Below are 15299 nucleotides of genomic sequence, written 5' to 3'. Positions count from 1 at the left end.
TCCAAAACTTTAAGGGGATTTGACTCATTTGAAAAACTAGTAGAAATGATCCATGTCTGAAGCAAACGAGGATTGAACTCACTTGTCTGCCCTTGCGAGACCTGGGTGACTTCCAAACACGCCATCCATTCTGTGATGCTGATTTTGCTGTCGTGATTGACATCGCAATAGCGAGGCAGCTTCCTACCGCACTTCCTCAGAGAGTCCACGCTGTTTATCAGCTGGTGAAACGCTTTCCACTCTCGTCGTTCTAAAGCTTTATCTTTATCTTTGTCAAGCATCACGTAAGTCCACGTTGCGGCCTGCTCTTCCCTTGAAGCACCCCATTTCACCATGTCTCTGTAATTTAATATCTAAATTATTAGTTTAGCAGATTTATAAATACCCAGTATACGTTGACCGATTGAAATTCGACCATAATCAGTACCACCGTAAGTTTTAAACTCGTTTTTGTTACATGTTTACGTTTGTTTCGTTACTAATAAAAAAGACAGATCATTTCGATGTTTTTTTAATAGATAACAAAAAAACCTCGTTTTTAATTTTTAATAAAAAAAATCGTGTTACTAACATAAACTATGCTTTAATGTGAAATTCTAAGAAAGCTAACTCTAGCCGAATAGCGGTAACACCGCAGAACCACATCTACGAGTAATAGAGACTAAATGAGCGAAATCGAAATGTCGAGACGTTATTGGAAAAGTCATATCAAGTCCCATGACAGAGTCGGGAATGTTCGACTGTGTTCTGCATTGCATCGACATTATAGCACGAAGCGTTACGAATGATTCGATCCAAAGAGAAGTATTAATAACAACAGAATTATCAGTGCAGACTCTTACTAAAGAGTATGGTGTTTTGTGACCTTTAAATTATGATTATATATAAGTTCAAACTTAAATTGTCGTTTAATTCAAGATACATTTCAGAATATACTTTTTTACTACACTAGATAGGCAGCCAATCTGTTGTAATTTGTTACAGCTGACCGTAATCCGATTTTTTTGTGTTTAGGACCTTATTAAGGGGGAGGGTGATGGGAGAGATGTGCTCCGAACTAAACGCTTCACTTTCCCCCCTTTGCCTTTTCATGAGTTCTGTCTCATGCGAGGTTTTGACGTTGGTTGTTGAGCGACAGGAGGTTTCAGTCAGTTCGACTCTGACATGCCCCGCCCTCCATCCCCAGCGGATGGCAGAAGCCCGGCGATTTCCTCATTAAAAAAAAGGCCCTTATTAAAACGAGAATATGTAGTTTGAATGAAAACGCAAGGAAACCTATATTCCGACTATCGAATAGACAATGATCAGATAAACAATACATGTTAAATTTAGATTTTGCGACGTGATGAAATTAATTTACTTACAATTCGTTTTAATTTTGAGCAATTATAATTATTAAGAAGAAACGTACCCGGGTGCTGTTCCGTTTCCCGAGGCAGTCATTCTGGACGCAAAGAAACTTCTCAGCTCCTTCAGGAAAGCCGCCTTCGTAGGCTCAGGGCATCCTGGAAACCGATGATAGTATTATAAATGCACCGAACATTAATGAACACCCACACCGACAGATTAGTTCATCAGCGCCCACGCCAAACGTCTGAACATAAATCGGATTATATGAGTAATTTAGAAGCAAAACTTTAGCGCAGGATTTCTCTGGTTCCTCGAGTAAACAATTATGAGATTGTCGCTCTCTGTCTCATCTAAGAGATCTTGTCCGTACTATTATTTGGGCAATAAGGCGCCGTTGAAACTTCAGAGGTTTTTATCGTGTTACCACTAACCAATGAAAATGGATTTGCGATTCGTTTCAAAAAATAGTTAATGTTTTAAATAATATTGGATAGTGTGAGTGTCAACCCGTAATCATGGCGCTTGCAACAGAGCTGAAATGTCAGGTACTCATTAAGACTTAAAATCGTAAGGAAAACCTGTTAAATATTAATATTCATTATGGCAATAATCATAGAAATAGGAAATATGTTCGTACCATGCTTTATGGGGTCACAGTAGGTACGCTTTATCATCAGTAAATGCCGGTTGACTAACGCAGCATACTGGTAATTGGTATAATTCAGACTATACAGCTGCCTATTCTACGAATCCTTAGTAGCTTTCACGGCACCCACGGGAAGAGATAGGCTGCCACTCTAAGCCACCATGCAGCCGTAACTCACTCTCCAACTCACCTCTCATAGGGCTTGCGTGCTGTGGTGCGGCATCACAATCGGGTCGTCTATCCTTTACAGAAGAACCAGGTATAGGTTTCCCCGTGTCTTGGTGGACGCACCAACAGTATCCAGTTGACCTGTAGCACTGGGCGCGAGCATAACGTCCATCGCCAGTGCATTCGGGTACATACAGCGCGGCACCACCTGCTTTCTAATGAACAAAGTAAGAATTCAATTTCGATGATCACTAGTGGAGTGGGAACGTCCAATTCGCGTTTAGCATAAGTGCACACTCGCAACGTACTGATAACACGATCTTTTAGAAAACAATTAGAACCGCTCATTTCGCGTTGCAAAGCATTCCGCCAGTCAATGTGTAGCCAAAAATGCACGCTACGAAAAAGTGATTAGGAATTCAATTGCAATACACGCCGCAGGCTAAGCCGTCACATGAAAAGTGATGAAAATGTAGGAAACTAGTCAAAACAAGCATTTCCACCTGTTCGTCCAGAACAGCTTGACGGTCTGTAGAGCAGTCGTTGGCTTCGTCCTCTCTCCTCGAGTCCGAGTCAGAGCCGTCCGGGGCGAATGAGTTCCGCATACCTGGTAACACTACAAGAAGAACATTCATATAAAGTGTAGAAGAGATAAGCTATTTTACTATTTTACTGGTGGTAGGACCTCTTGTGAATCCGCACGGGTAGGTACCACCGCCCCGCCTATTTCTGCCGTGAAGCAGTAATGAGTTTCGGCTTGAAGGGTGGGGCAGCCGTTGTAACTATACTTGAGACCTTACAACTTATATCTCAAGGTGGGTGGCATATTTACGTTGCAGATGTCTATGGGCTCCAGTGACCACTTAACACCAGGTGGGCTGTGAGCTCGTCCACCCATCTAATATAAAAAAAAGCTGTGCGTTGCGTCAGTGACTTGGCTAAGTTCTAATCTTAAAAACACGCACTCGTGTATAAATGAATTTAATTTAATATCATCATCATAATAATCGTTATTTGCGGAACACATTATCGGCACTGCTAAATCAAGATTACAAATATATCATCATACATGAAAACAGTTTATATTCTATTTTTATTTTTATTACTAGGTTTTATTAAAGTGACATTTTAATAAAATGTGTTAAAGTGGCATTATAATAAAACTTATACCAATATTTATTGTAAAATTATATTATATATTTAGTGGGAGGTAGGTGACTTTTAGGAGTAATTTGAAAGCATTTGAAGTTTTCAAGATACTTATATATTATATTATATAATTCGAAACTATTGTAGAATTCAGAAGCGATTGGATCTAATTTTCACTAAAGTTTTTCTTTGGTTACGACCTATTATATTCTGTGACGTTTGGATTAATTTATTTAAGAAAATCTCATCCTAAAAATGATGGCTGTATTTATAATACGTTAGAACTATTTATAAATTATAGTTTTAATATTTTTCATTTTCAAAGATTGAAGAAATGGGTACCGCCCCTTTGGTGGATGGTGTTTGTGTATTGGAGCGTTTGTTTTTATTGTTTATTCGATCTGATGACGTTTCTATTTAATAATTCTACAATAAGTGTTTAGTTTCCATAAAATAGTTCGTTTTGATTAATTTGCTAAAGATAGAAGCGACTGGGCGTCATGATATAAAGGAAAAGGAAGAAACTCCTTGCATTGCTAATAAAATTATAACATTTCGAACTCATGTCTCATGGTGAGTGACGGCGTTCACGTTGTGATTTCTGTGAGGTTCGATAATCGGTCTATAGCACACAGTGTGAACATCGAGCAAATTTACGTCAAATATTCAGCAATAACAAGGAGAATTTTCTGCCAACTCCTGAGGCCATCTTTTTAATCTCGTTATAGCGCTCAGGAAATGCCGCAACTCCTAAAACTATTATTTTTATTACTGCAATTCAAAATATTAAACAATATCAAAAGCATGTTAAAGAGAATTTCCCACTGAGTTTCTCGCCGGATCTTCTCAGTGGATTGCGTTTCCGATCCGGCGGTAGATTTTGCGAAGCACTGCTCTTGCTAGGGCCAGTGTTAGCAACACTTCCGGTTCGAGCCCCAAAGAGCTCATCTACACGCTAAAGTGAAACTGAAATAGCCTCTCAAGGCTATCAGCATAGGAAGGATAAAAAAAAAGAACGTAACACTTAAGAGAGCTTAATAGTAGGCAGCGGCTTGGCTCTGCCCCTGGCATTGCTGATGTCCATGAGTGACGGTGACCACTTACCATCAGGTGGGCCGTATGCTCGTCTGTCTAACAAAAGGCAATTAAAAAAAAAAGAGATGATCAATGAAAGCTGTTTTGGCCGTCGTTCCTAATGAAGCATACAAATTAAATCTCCCAGTCGTATTCGGGTCAGCGGGTGTGCATACAGACACAATGGGCGTATAATCCGGCTTATTAGCGTTATCAGATGGTACCTGAACTCGGGTCCGGTGGCGGCTCCTCTTCGTAATCAGGCTCGACTTCCGGACCGCTGTCCTCGTCTGCGTTCAATGACATGAAGAAACGGAGAGAAACTATATATTATTATAATGTTTGCACACACGTTAGCATTTAATGCAATGAATCGTGTGCGATTCATTTTATATTTGGAAAAATATTTGATTTTCAAAAAAAAAAAATCGTCTCAGCAAAGGGATTTAATGTAAACGAGTTAATAATTTCACTTTACACTTTAAAATGATGTGCAAAAATCGCGATTAATTAAATCGTATAAACAGAAATTATTTCAGAAGGTAGTTAGTTAATATAAATAAAAAATTAATAGAGACATCAAAGTCAATTTGTGGAAGAAAGTGAAACTCGTTTACTGAGTTGGAACACGTTCGAGATGTTTTTTCTATCACAAGCCGTATTCTGTTTTGGTTTAATGATAATAACTTAATGCGGGTTCGGCCGTAGCCTGAAGCACTGCAAATAATTGGTCATTATTATTTCCAATTTAAACTGTTCCAAATGGCTGTTAGGACGCCCTTTCATTGAGCAGTGCGAATAAAACAATGACTTAAAGATAAGTTCAATCATTTAGAACTATATTTTTCTGGAATATATATTTCTGAATAAATAATAAGCTAAACGCTTATTATAAATAGCATCTTATATATAAATAGCATCTTCGTGGGATTTTTGTAATACGATGAATTTTATTTACGTCCTAGTGCCGCAGATATCTTAGTTAATCTAAGACTGAAAAAATCACACAGTTATTTTTTTGGCACGCTAATGCAATAGTTAGCACAAAGCACGAACATTAAAAAAAAATCAAATGACACGTGCCTTTTATTCGTGGCCTATTATTAAGAACGTGGCAGGCGATATTTTTTATTTACCAGCAACAGATATCTTAGTTAATCTAAAACTGCAAAAATCACACAGCGTACTAATTTTATTGGCACGTTAATGCAATATTTAGTAGATAACGCAACTTAAAAAAAAATCAAATGACGTCTGCACACGTCATGCTCGAAAGAACGCGACGGGCGATTTTTTTTATTTACCGCACAGATGTGTGACCTAGCTAACGGTTCGTTTAGTATTAAGTGGTTACCGAAGCCTATAGACTCACTCATAATTTGAGACCTGAGGCCTCATTTGTATTGTTAAAAGGCTGTCCCGTTCTACAAACCGAAATGCAAAAATGTTGCCTATATCAATAATGTACCTACGTATAAGTCGATTCATAAATCTATTAGTATAGAGAAAACAGTCTCGTATTTAATATATTAGATATACCCGGCGTTTCCCGGGTTATCATATTTCAAAAGATAAAAAAAAACTATAAAATTCCATTCAAATCCGTTAGGTCATTTTTATGTGTTTGACTAATAAATATACAATATGTGTGTTGCCTCCTGGCTGAGCCCGTGCTCGCCCACCTGTCCTGGTGAAACTGGAAAGGCCTCTGGGCCTATAATCCATCATTCATAAAAAAAAAACAATATAATATATGTATGTCATAGCAACGGTAAAGTTAAACTTATCGGGATCTCAAATAAAATTACTCACAATCCGGTGTAGGGGGCTCGGGGTTTGCTAGTAAACAGGCTGTCCACTCGGCCCGGGCTATCTCGCCGTCGCCATTCCCGTCGCAGCCACGAGCCCAAGCTCTGGCGCATCGCTTCGGTTTGACGACCTGAAGGCATCATTAGATCATCAACACCAAAAAAAAAAGTTTTTTTTTGTTTTTGTTATTATTATCCTCATTTGTACCGAGCCAAGAAGCTACCGCCGAGGACTGCTTTCAAGCTTCGTTTCAAAAAGGGCATGTTATGGCCCTTCGCGAATATTGTGGAGAGGATTTCATTCCAGAGCCAGATGGAAAGTTTTTAGAAATAGGTGAGATGGTGGTACGTGCGTACATGCAATAAGCCTTAATACAAGTAGGTATGCGATGAACATGATCCAAGCCCACTGAGTTTCTCGCTGGATCTTCTCAGTGGGTCGCGTGGTGACTTGAATCACTAAATAGTTGCGCGTATAGATAAACTAATCAAATATTTTACCTTCTTAATAAGTTTCCTCAGTCCCCTATATTCGGACTTTTGGAGTGAGTCGCTTTTATCTCGGTCCAGTTCTCTGAACTTCCACTCAGCTACGATCTTTGATTCAGTTGCGAGACCGCTGGCTTCGGACCGCATCCTCTCGTATTCTCCATTAAATATTTTAATCAAGTTCCCGTTGAACAAAGCACGATCAGTCCGGGTGCAACCTACAAATTGGCTATTCATTAAATGATTACCTAAATTGAGCTATCATTATTTATAAATGTCATAGCATCTTTTAGCGTTTTTTTTTTTTTTAATTTTAATTCTTCAGTTTCTCATTCTACGAATCGACATTAAAGTTTAGATTTTCAAATATCAAAAGAAAAATGTATCAAATTTCATTAATTCGCTTGTATTTTCATAGGTTCTTATCATTATTTATGACGTGATATAGTATCATATATTTTTAGATACTTTCACAGCTGCCGGTGGGTAGACAGCTAACGACAGATTTTCTGTTGTAACCGAGTATTAGTGCTTACCGTAGCTCACAATATGCGCTCCGTTACCTTCTTTGAGATGTAAGCGTAATTTTTACTTACTCTTTTTGTTACGTTGACCGCGAATCGAAGAACGCCGCCTTGCGTGTGATTTACCTGAAAGAAAATAAATTAGTGTTTTAAGGTTAACTTTCTACTAATAATCGATTATTTACTGTTAAAATGGGTTTATATGATTTATTGAGTTTTTTTTTCTTATGTGGGTGGACGAGCTCACGGCCCTGGCACACGAACCTCGGGTTCAGTAGTTACCGGAGTCCATAGACATCTACAACGTAGATACCGCCACCCGCCTTGAGATATAAGTTGAAAGGTCTCAGCATAGTTACAACGGCTGCCCAACCCTTCAAATCGAAACGCATTCCTGCTTCACGGCAGAAATAGGCAGAGTGGTGGTACCTACCCGTGGGGATTCACAAGACGTCCTGCCACCAGTAAAAAATAGTAATTAAAAAAGTTTAAGTTCGTTAATTTAAGTCTCTTAGGTTGTAAGAAGGTTTTCGTGACTATTAATTTGTCAATTTTGCTAATAAAAAAGCTAAATAAAGCACACGAACCAAATTGAACATTTTCGCAATTTTTTTCTAGATATTAAAAAAAAAACGCATGTAGTTCCTTGAATACAACTTTTGTTCGGTTCTTAGATAGACTATTTAAGCAAGTATTGTTATATCGATAGTTCTTATCGACAGTACATTAAGCGGCGATATACACATAAGTTAAATTGGCTAAAAAAGGAATTCATTGTGATAAAACAAACTACCTACTGTTATAGAGTACATATTGTATTCTTAATTTAAATTATAAATGATGCAAGTGACAACAGAGCGGCCGCACTAGAGATCGGCTGGACAGGCCCATGGTCAGCAGTGGACAGCTATAGGCTGAGATTAAAAATACCAATATAATGTTTTCTGGTTATATAACGTTATCTTCTCTGAGCGCGCCAAATCGACAAATGTATCTGTTTGAAGTTTCAATTTTACTCCAACTAGGTAGACGAGTTCACATGACAGGATTATCGGTCTAATTCTGTGAGCTCACAATACGTTCTAACGGCCAGTGTTATAAATACTGTTACAATAAAATAAATACTATTTATTAATAAACACTGGCCATAAATAAATAACGAAATAAAAACAATAAAACAATATTCAAATATAGTATGCAATAGACTTCGAAACAGTCATTCTGATTTAAAAAAAAAATTTTTTCTTATTCACGTCTATCTTTTTTAAATATTCTTATGGTATTTAAGTGAAGTGGAATGTTAAAGCGAGCCTAATTACGGCGAAGCGTTACACAAAGTAGGTAAGCATGGAACTGAATTAAAACATTGAAAGCCGCTTGGTATTAGACGAATGTTTGTGTAGTACCGGGCTATTGAATACAGGTACACATACATTTAAACGTTTCCTATTAGTGACAGATCAAGATAAAAATCAGACCATTCAAATATTCGTACTAAAAAGGCGATCACAGCAGTGAAAGAAAAAAACCGAAGCACTGTTGCCCGAAAGCAAAAGAGAAGGAAAGAGAAAGGAAAAGAATACGGTATAATGAACAATTTTTTTATTTTTTTATAACATTGAATATCTAATATTTTTATAAATATAACCATAAAAGTTTATCCTTATGTGGAAACTTCTCATCGGGGGTACAAGCTGGATATTATCCAACTTCAGGTTGGTATATATACCTAGTCAGGTCATAAATTCTGTCACATGTTTAATGTAAAATAATTGAAACAAGTTTATTCATTATGTAACCATTCATATACCAAAATTAACTTAACAAAACATAGATTCTTATGACACTAAAGTTTATTCAAAATGACCTCCGTGATTTTGAATACAGGCCTTCAATCTGCGCGGCCAGTCGTCTATCGCAGCACGAACGCGGTCCATGTCAATATCGGCGGCTGCCTTAATCAAGGATGTCTTGAGTGACTCCAAATTGGGATGAGGCTTTGAGCACGCCTTTTCCTCCAAGTGTTGCCATATCTTGTAATCTAACGGATTCAAATCTGGACTGGAGGAGGGTCAGTCTTCGTGCCGGATGAAGTCGATTTCACGCGCCGCCAGCCAGTCTTGTGTGCTCTTCGCTCTATGAGCTGGCGCCGAATCTTGTTGGAATACCCAGTGCCTGTTATTGAACATGGTATGAGAAACAGGTTCCACAAGGTTCGTCAGGACTGTATTTTGATAGACAACTGCATTCGTTTTTACACCTTTCTCACAAAAATGTACCTCTGTTAAGCCCCAATAAGAAACTCCCAACCATACCATGAGCGAGGATGGAAAATGACCTCGTTGGACATGCGGAATACGGTTGCTCGCTTCTTCACTACTGTGTGCGTACACCTTATCATTTTGTTTGTTGTAGCTCTCTTCTACGGTAAAAATTTTTTCATCCGAAAAAAGAATTTCCCGATATTTTTTTTCCCGCGTACCGCTTCAACAAAGCGCGGCATCTCTTCAGTCTCAGGTCCATCAGACGAGCATTCAAACGATGTCCTGTTTTTCTTCGTTATGCCCGAAGCCCTAAGTCTTCATTTAACACCCTTTTTACCGTGGTTCTGCTTAACCCCATCTGAAGGGCCAACAGTTTCTGCTTACGTTTGGGATTTTTTTGAATTCGCGCCTTCACAGCTGTTATCACTGCTGGAGTCCTAACAGACCGAGGGCGACCACTTCTTGACCTGTCATCTACACTAGAGTCTTCATTGTATCGTTTGATGGTACGATAAACGAATCTTTTGGTTATATTCAAATTTTTCAGTATCTTAAACATTTGAATTGGCGCGTAACCGCAACGATGCAACGCAATAACTGCAACACGGTCTTCTTTAAGCGTCCACTCCATATTTAAAAATGAGTAAAATTCTAAAAGTATACATTTTTATTTTCATGAACAATTCGAAATTCGAATTCAATAAACTTTTTTGTGGCCAGCATTCTAAAAGAAAAGTTTTTACTGTGTGACAATACTTATGACCTGACTAGTTATATTTAAATATCGGCCCAAATGTTTTAAGATACGATTCTTGAAAAGATGTAAGTGAGAACCACATTTGGAGTGCCGAAGACATATCGTTAAGATGGCTAATTTTTACACGGAGAAAGCTAATGTCTCAATAGAACATAGAAACAATAAAAGCCGGTCACAATGTTTAGATTAGATAGGATCACTTTAATTATCCCTAATGAAGAACATTTTCAATGAGTTTGATGTTTAAATATGGTATTCGTATAAACTAACGCAAGCCGCACTAATAAATGTTTCAATTAATAGAAAGGAAAAAAACTATATTTCTTATCACAATAATACATACGCAAGACGTAAGTCAATTGTTGTGAAATAATGTATTTTCCCATATCTTCACAATGACGAATGACTGATTCGTCCGTGACTACGAAAACTGTAAAGTAGGTACCTATTCGAAACGCGAGGAAGAATACAATGTCAATAAAAACGCGATATTAAATGTTGTCTTAATTGATCTGATTATAATATTTACCTACTTCACTATTATTTTTTATTAATAAATAAAAATCCATTAAAGACATTCAGAAAAGGAACATAACTATTAATTAACATCTAAATAAGCTCCAATGGTCTTTTGAGGCTATCTTCAATGTTTTCGTTTCTTTAAATAACCATCCTTATGATAACGATCGTCATTTCGTTCACACCAACACGCCTGATTTCATAGATAATACGTTAATAAGCAGTTGCATTAATGTGTGCAGCCGTTGCGCGTAGTGATTTATTTTTATAAGTGTGTGGTGGAGCGGGAGGCGGGGGGTGGTACCGACCGGTCTTGGACCCGAGTGATGTACATCATTAGGCAGCGCAAAAACCGGTACCGATAGGTCGCTTACCGCGGATTAAACATAGATTATATGCCCTGTTGGTTATTACACAATTACTTTATTCACTTTTACACTTTCTAACTCAGCTGCGTGAATTCAAACTGATGGGAAATTTTATATCGAATAGTAGATTTTGTAATTCATATGGGTTGTTCGTTTCCAATTTTCGATTTGTCGGAAATTATGAAAGCGGCTTCGTCAGTCGGTTGCAATAATATTTTATAGACCCCACTTAGCTATGTACTCAACAAATAGTATGATTATTTAAACCAAACATAAATACATAGATTTATTGAACAGTCATCGCCAGGATACAAAAATTGTAACTTAATTTTTTATCCGGTAAGTATTAAAAGGTTTTTTTTTTAATAATAAAAAATATAATTTTATTCTAATTAAAAATAATATCGAAGAAATCATTTTCAAGTTTAAGTCCAAATTACATTTACAGGTTATAAAACAGAGCACCGTTTGTATACAATACCTTCGTAGACACTAATTTAGTTTTACCAAAACTATGATCGGTTTTTCATAATCAGTAAGGCTTAAGATTTAATTTTCTTCTTTGTACATATTTAATCGAGGCCATATGAATGGACGCAGTGAAACCAAGACTGGTCGCAATTGGGTATCATAACATTCACAGCTCCAATAAAAATACTTTCATAATACATTTTACAAAAGAAAGCGTTTTGTACTAAATTGTTTTGTATTAAAATGTCAATTACGTTAAACCGTATCACAAATAAAAGTTTTACTGTTATTAATATCTCGCCTTATCCTTCCCATCCCTATGGAACTACTTCTCTGTAACCGGTGGCGTTGGATTTCTAAATAAAATAAAGGTGTTGAATCGAGTTCTCGGTCTGTAGACAAAGCGGCGCCCTTTCTAGAGCTAACCCATTTTAAAAACAAAATGTTTCCGGTTTAGTACAATTTTGGATGAATTTAGTGGCTAATCATTAAAAAAAACTGCGTGACTGATGTTACTTAGATATTAGAATTTATTAATCAATTACTTTATCGCGATGTTCTAAGAAGATTATGATAAGTTTAAACCGAGCAATTTATAATAACGGACTGCGTTTTGCATAAACATTCAGTACTAGATGAGTGCAATTTTGAGGATATAAATAATCAGGAAGGCTGCCGAGTTCTCGTGCTAAAAACGTTGTCTTGATAGGTATTCGCGCGTTGAAGTATTTTGTACGTAAACATACAAATGAGCGATGAACAGTTGATTCTTTTAACTCTTCCCTAACGACTTCATTAATTTTGTTGCTCAGGTAGGCACCGTAGCTAAATATAAAACATCAAAGGTGCGAGCGCGTATACCGATTGATTCTCTCGAAGCGCAACGTCTGGAACTTTTTTTTTCTGAATCTCATGGCCGACTCGGATTCTCGCCTTTGAAAAAAAGTGTGGCCCATTGTAACCAGGGCGACGGGCTGTCTGACGCGATCCTCTTTTTCTAAGAAACATTTGAACCTTTGTCGCTTTCAAAATAGATGGTTACAGACTAAAATAACTGCTATGGATAGTTTATTTATGAGTTCAACAAGCCGCATCTGTTTGGGAGTTTCGGGTATATGTACCTATGTGTTTTTATTTTATCTTTTCGTTTATTTAAACAGAAATACACGTAAGCTAATTACAGACTGCTCGGATTATCTTCTATTATACATTTTAAGAATAATCACCACGAATATTATGGATCGATCCGAGTTTGTATTAAAAAAATCTTTGTTTCAGTCAGTACTCATAACAAATTCATCTGTAATTAATGACCAATCAATTATGTCTTCAATCTGTTGAACGAAATAAATGCTGATTATATTGAAACATTTTTACACATGTTTTCGATTTCCTGTCTTTAACTTTATCGAGTAAAAGCAATAAAAGCAATAAATTAATCTATAGATCGTCAATAAGCAATCAAAGCGGTATTTATCTCTGTGCATCCAGGTCACCATATGACAATAAACGGTAACATCGATCCAAGACGCCACTTATCTGTTACAGACGGTACCGGTCAAACACAAACACATCGAGCTACGAGCGATCATTACGCGCGATTTTGTTTCGCATTTATGTAATTACCACGTTTCGTATCTGAAGATAGTATCACTTATTTCACAACAAAATAATCACGGGAACGTTATGTTCGAATCGATTTCAAAAGTTTTACTTCCAATCCTGCTTTAAAATTACATTGCTCAATGTCTAATAATCTGATACTTACTACTACGCTACCTCGAAACTTGGCATTTAAACAAATTCAAGCTAATCGGTAGGTATTCTTAGTTGAAAAAGATCTCCACTTCGGGTAACTAAATATTTTTCCTAAGCTAAAGAAAAATAAGAAGCAATTAACAAATTGTACATAGGTCGTGACGTACATTTCAATTATATGACGTACATGTATATTTTAATTACATAAGTTAATGACCATATTTAGAACATTGTCTTTTGCACAGTCACAATGACACTCAGTCATTGAGATTGGAATTTAGTCAAATTCAATTTACAATACTACAAGGAAAACGTTGCATGATGATGTAGTAAAACTGTATTTGTGTACATAAATCCAAATATCCATTTTTTAAACTACCAAATGTTTCCTAATATAATTGTTTCTAATGTTTTCCAGTTATCCAAAAGCGTTTATTATATCTCTGATTATTTTATATAAAAACTCAGATCAAGATCCTAACATAACACCACCCTTCAAGTGGGTATCGAAAAACGTGACTAAAGGGATTGATTCATCGCAGATTGGGCGTTCTCTGATAATTAAGTCCGTTTACTGATAGTAGGGCGAGTTGTGAACTCACACGGATAGGTACCAGAATCCCGCGTATTTCCGCCGCGAAGCAGTCATATGGGGGAAAGGTGGGATCAGGTGGGATAGTCGTGATACAAAACGTTATAGTCGAGATTTAGACCTTACGTCTCGAAATGGGTAGCGGCATGCACACTGTAATGTCTATGGGCTCCAGTGAGCATGTAAAAACGGATTTTAAGCTTCTGCATATTAGAATAACAGCTATTTCATTTTGGAATCAGATCCGATGATTTGTTTTCGGCAGGAATATCTTCAATTGATATTTAAATCGTTGCACTAGATTCATAGCTTTTCAATTATATAATATAATAAATTCAGAACATAATGTCAGTTGTAATTTTGATAAGATTTGAAACAGACCTAACAGTTCAAGGATTAAACTCATTTCTTTTGGTTTTTGAAATTTCAAAGTACACACGAGGAACATAAATGTATAAAAATACCTATAAGGTATGCACAACTAAATTTCGACAATGATGAAGAAATTGGATATCGGATAGTTTACGTTTATTGCAAGTAGCTTCGAGTCGATCTTGTCTTGGAGGCTTTCTGGGAAGTTATAACTTTTATGGTGCTATTTCATATTCCAATTTAAGTTCAGCTTTCATAGGATTACTAATTAGGAATTCGAAGCGCGACAAAGGCAGGACTGTACGAGAATGCTAAGCGAAATTATATGCGTCGACGATGCATTTCGAATTTAGTTTATTTACGACTTTTGTCAAACGAATCTCTTAGTCACGTCATTCTTAATATTTATAAGGTGTTAGTATATTTATTCTTACTAGAGGTCCCGCAGTAGTCGAAATTCGACTAAAATTAATTGGAATTGTAAGTTTGTACACTACATATTATGATTGTATTTTTTGTATTTTCAACGCCAAGACTACCTACACCAAAGAAAATTTTTAATAAAGACAAACAATATTTAATCTATTCTCAATTTGACTACAGACGTCAACATCAAAAGTTTGACAATAAATAAATAGCAGGTGTGTGTCAAATACATGGTAGTATGTGTAATGTTTTCTTTGTTGATATAATACATCTTTTGTGCATTATTTAAAAAAAAAAAATAGCATTATGCACTTCTTCTCTATATTCTCTATAAGTGTGGAAAAGTTCATACTTCTCCGTCCGCGCAATTTTCGTAAAAAGGGATACAAAGTTTTTGCTTCACGTATTAATATATCGATATTCTAAACGGAGGTCTAAGTATAGAGTGTGTTCTCTAAACTTAAAAACTATTAAATATTATAATAACATAAACGAAAAACGATATTTATAATATGCTAAACTGAGCAAATACTTGTCTTAACGTTGGTTCATATTATCTCGAGA

At 36.5% G+C, this 15299-nt stretch overlaps 1 protein-coding gene across 2 annotated transcripts in view; it reads right to left on the bottom strand.

Annotated features, from left to right (window-relative positions):
- Positions 1–15299, bottom strand: part of magu (SPARC related modular calcium binding-like protein magu) — a 33103-nt gene that overhangs the window by 3700 nt on the left and 14104 nt on the right. Inside the window, exons 4-11 of one of the 2 annotated variants that reach the window (XM_028179621.2) lie at positions 7281–7334; positions 6697–6902; positions 6200–6326; positions 4612–4710; positions 2668–2780; positions 2187–2379; positions 1412–1505; positions 83–339 (exon numbers count right to left, since the gene is read on the bottom strand). In XM_028179621.2, the coding sequence (XP_028035422.1) occupies positions 83–339; positions 1412–1505; positions 2187–2379; positions 2668–2780; positions 4612–4710; positions 6200–6326; positions 6697–6902; positions 7281–7334 (1143 nt within the window). The remainder of the gene's footprint in view (positions 1–82; positions 340–1411; positions 1506–2186; positions 2380–2667; positions 2781–4611; positions 4711–6199; positions 6327–6696; positions 6903–7280; positions 7335–15299) is intronic. The other variant, XM_028179622.2, reaches the window with a different exon arrangement.

This window comes from Bombyx mandarina, chromosome 01 (assembly GCF_030267445.1).
Source record: "Bombyx mandarina strain Sakado chromosome 01, ASM3026744v2".
Taxonomy (NCBI): Eukaryota; Metazoa; Arthropoda; class Insecta; order Lepidoptera; family Bombycidae; genus Bombyx; species Bombyx mandarina.
This window is presented reverse-complemented; position numbering and strand designations above follow the sequence as displayed.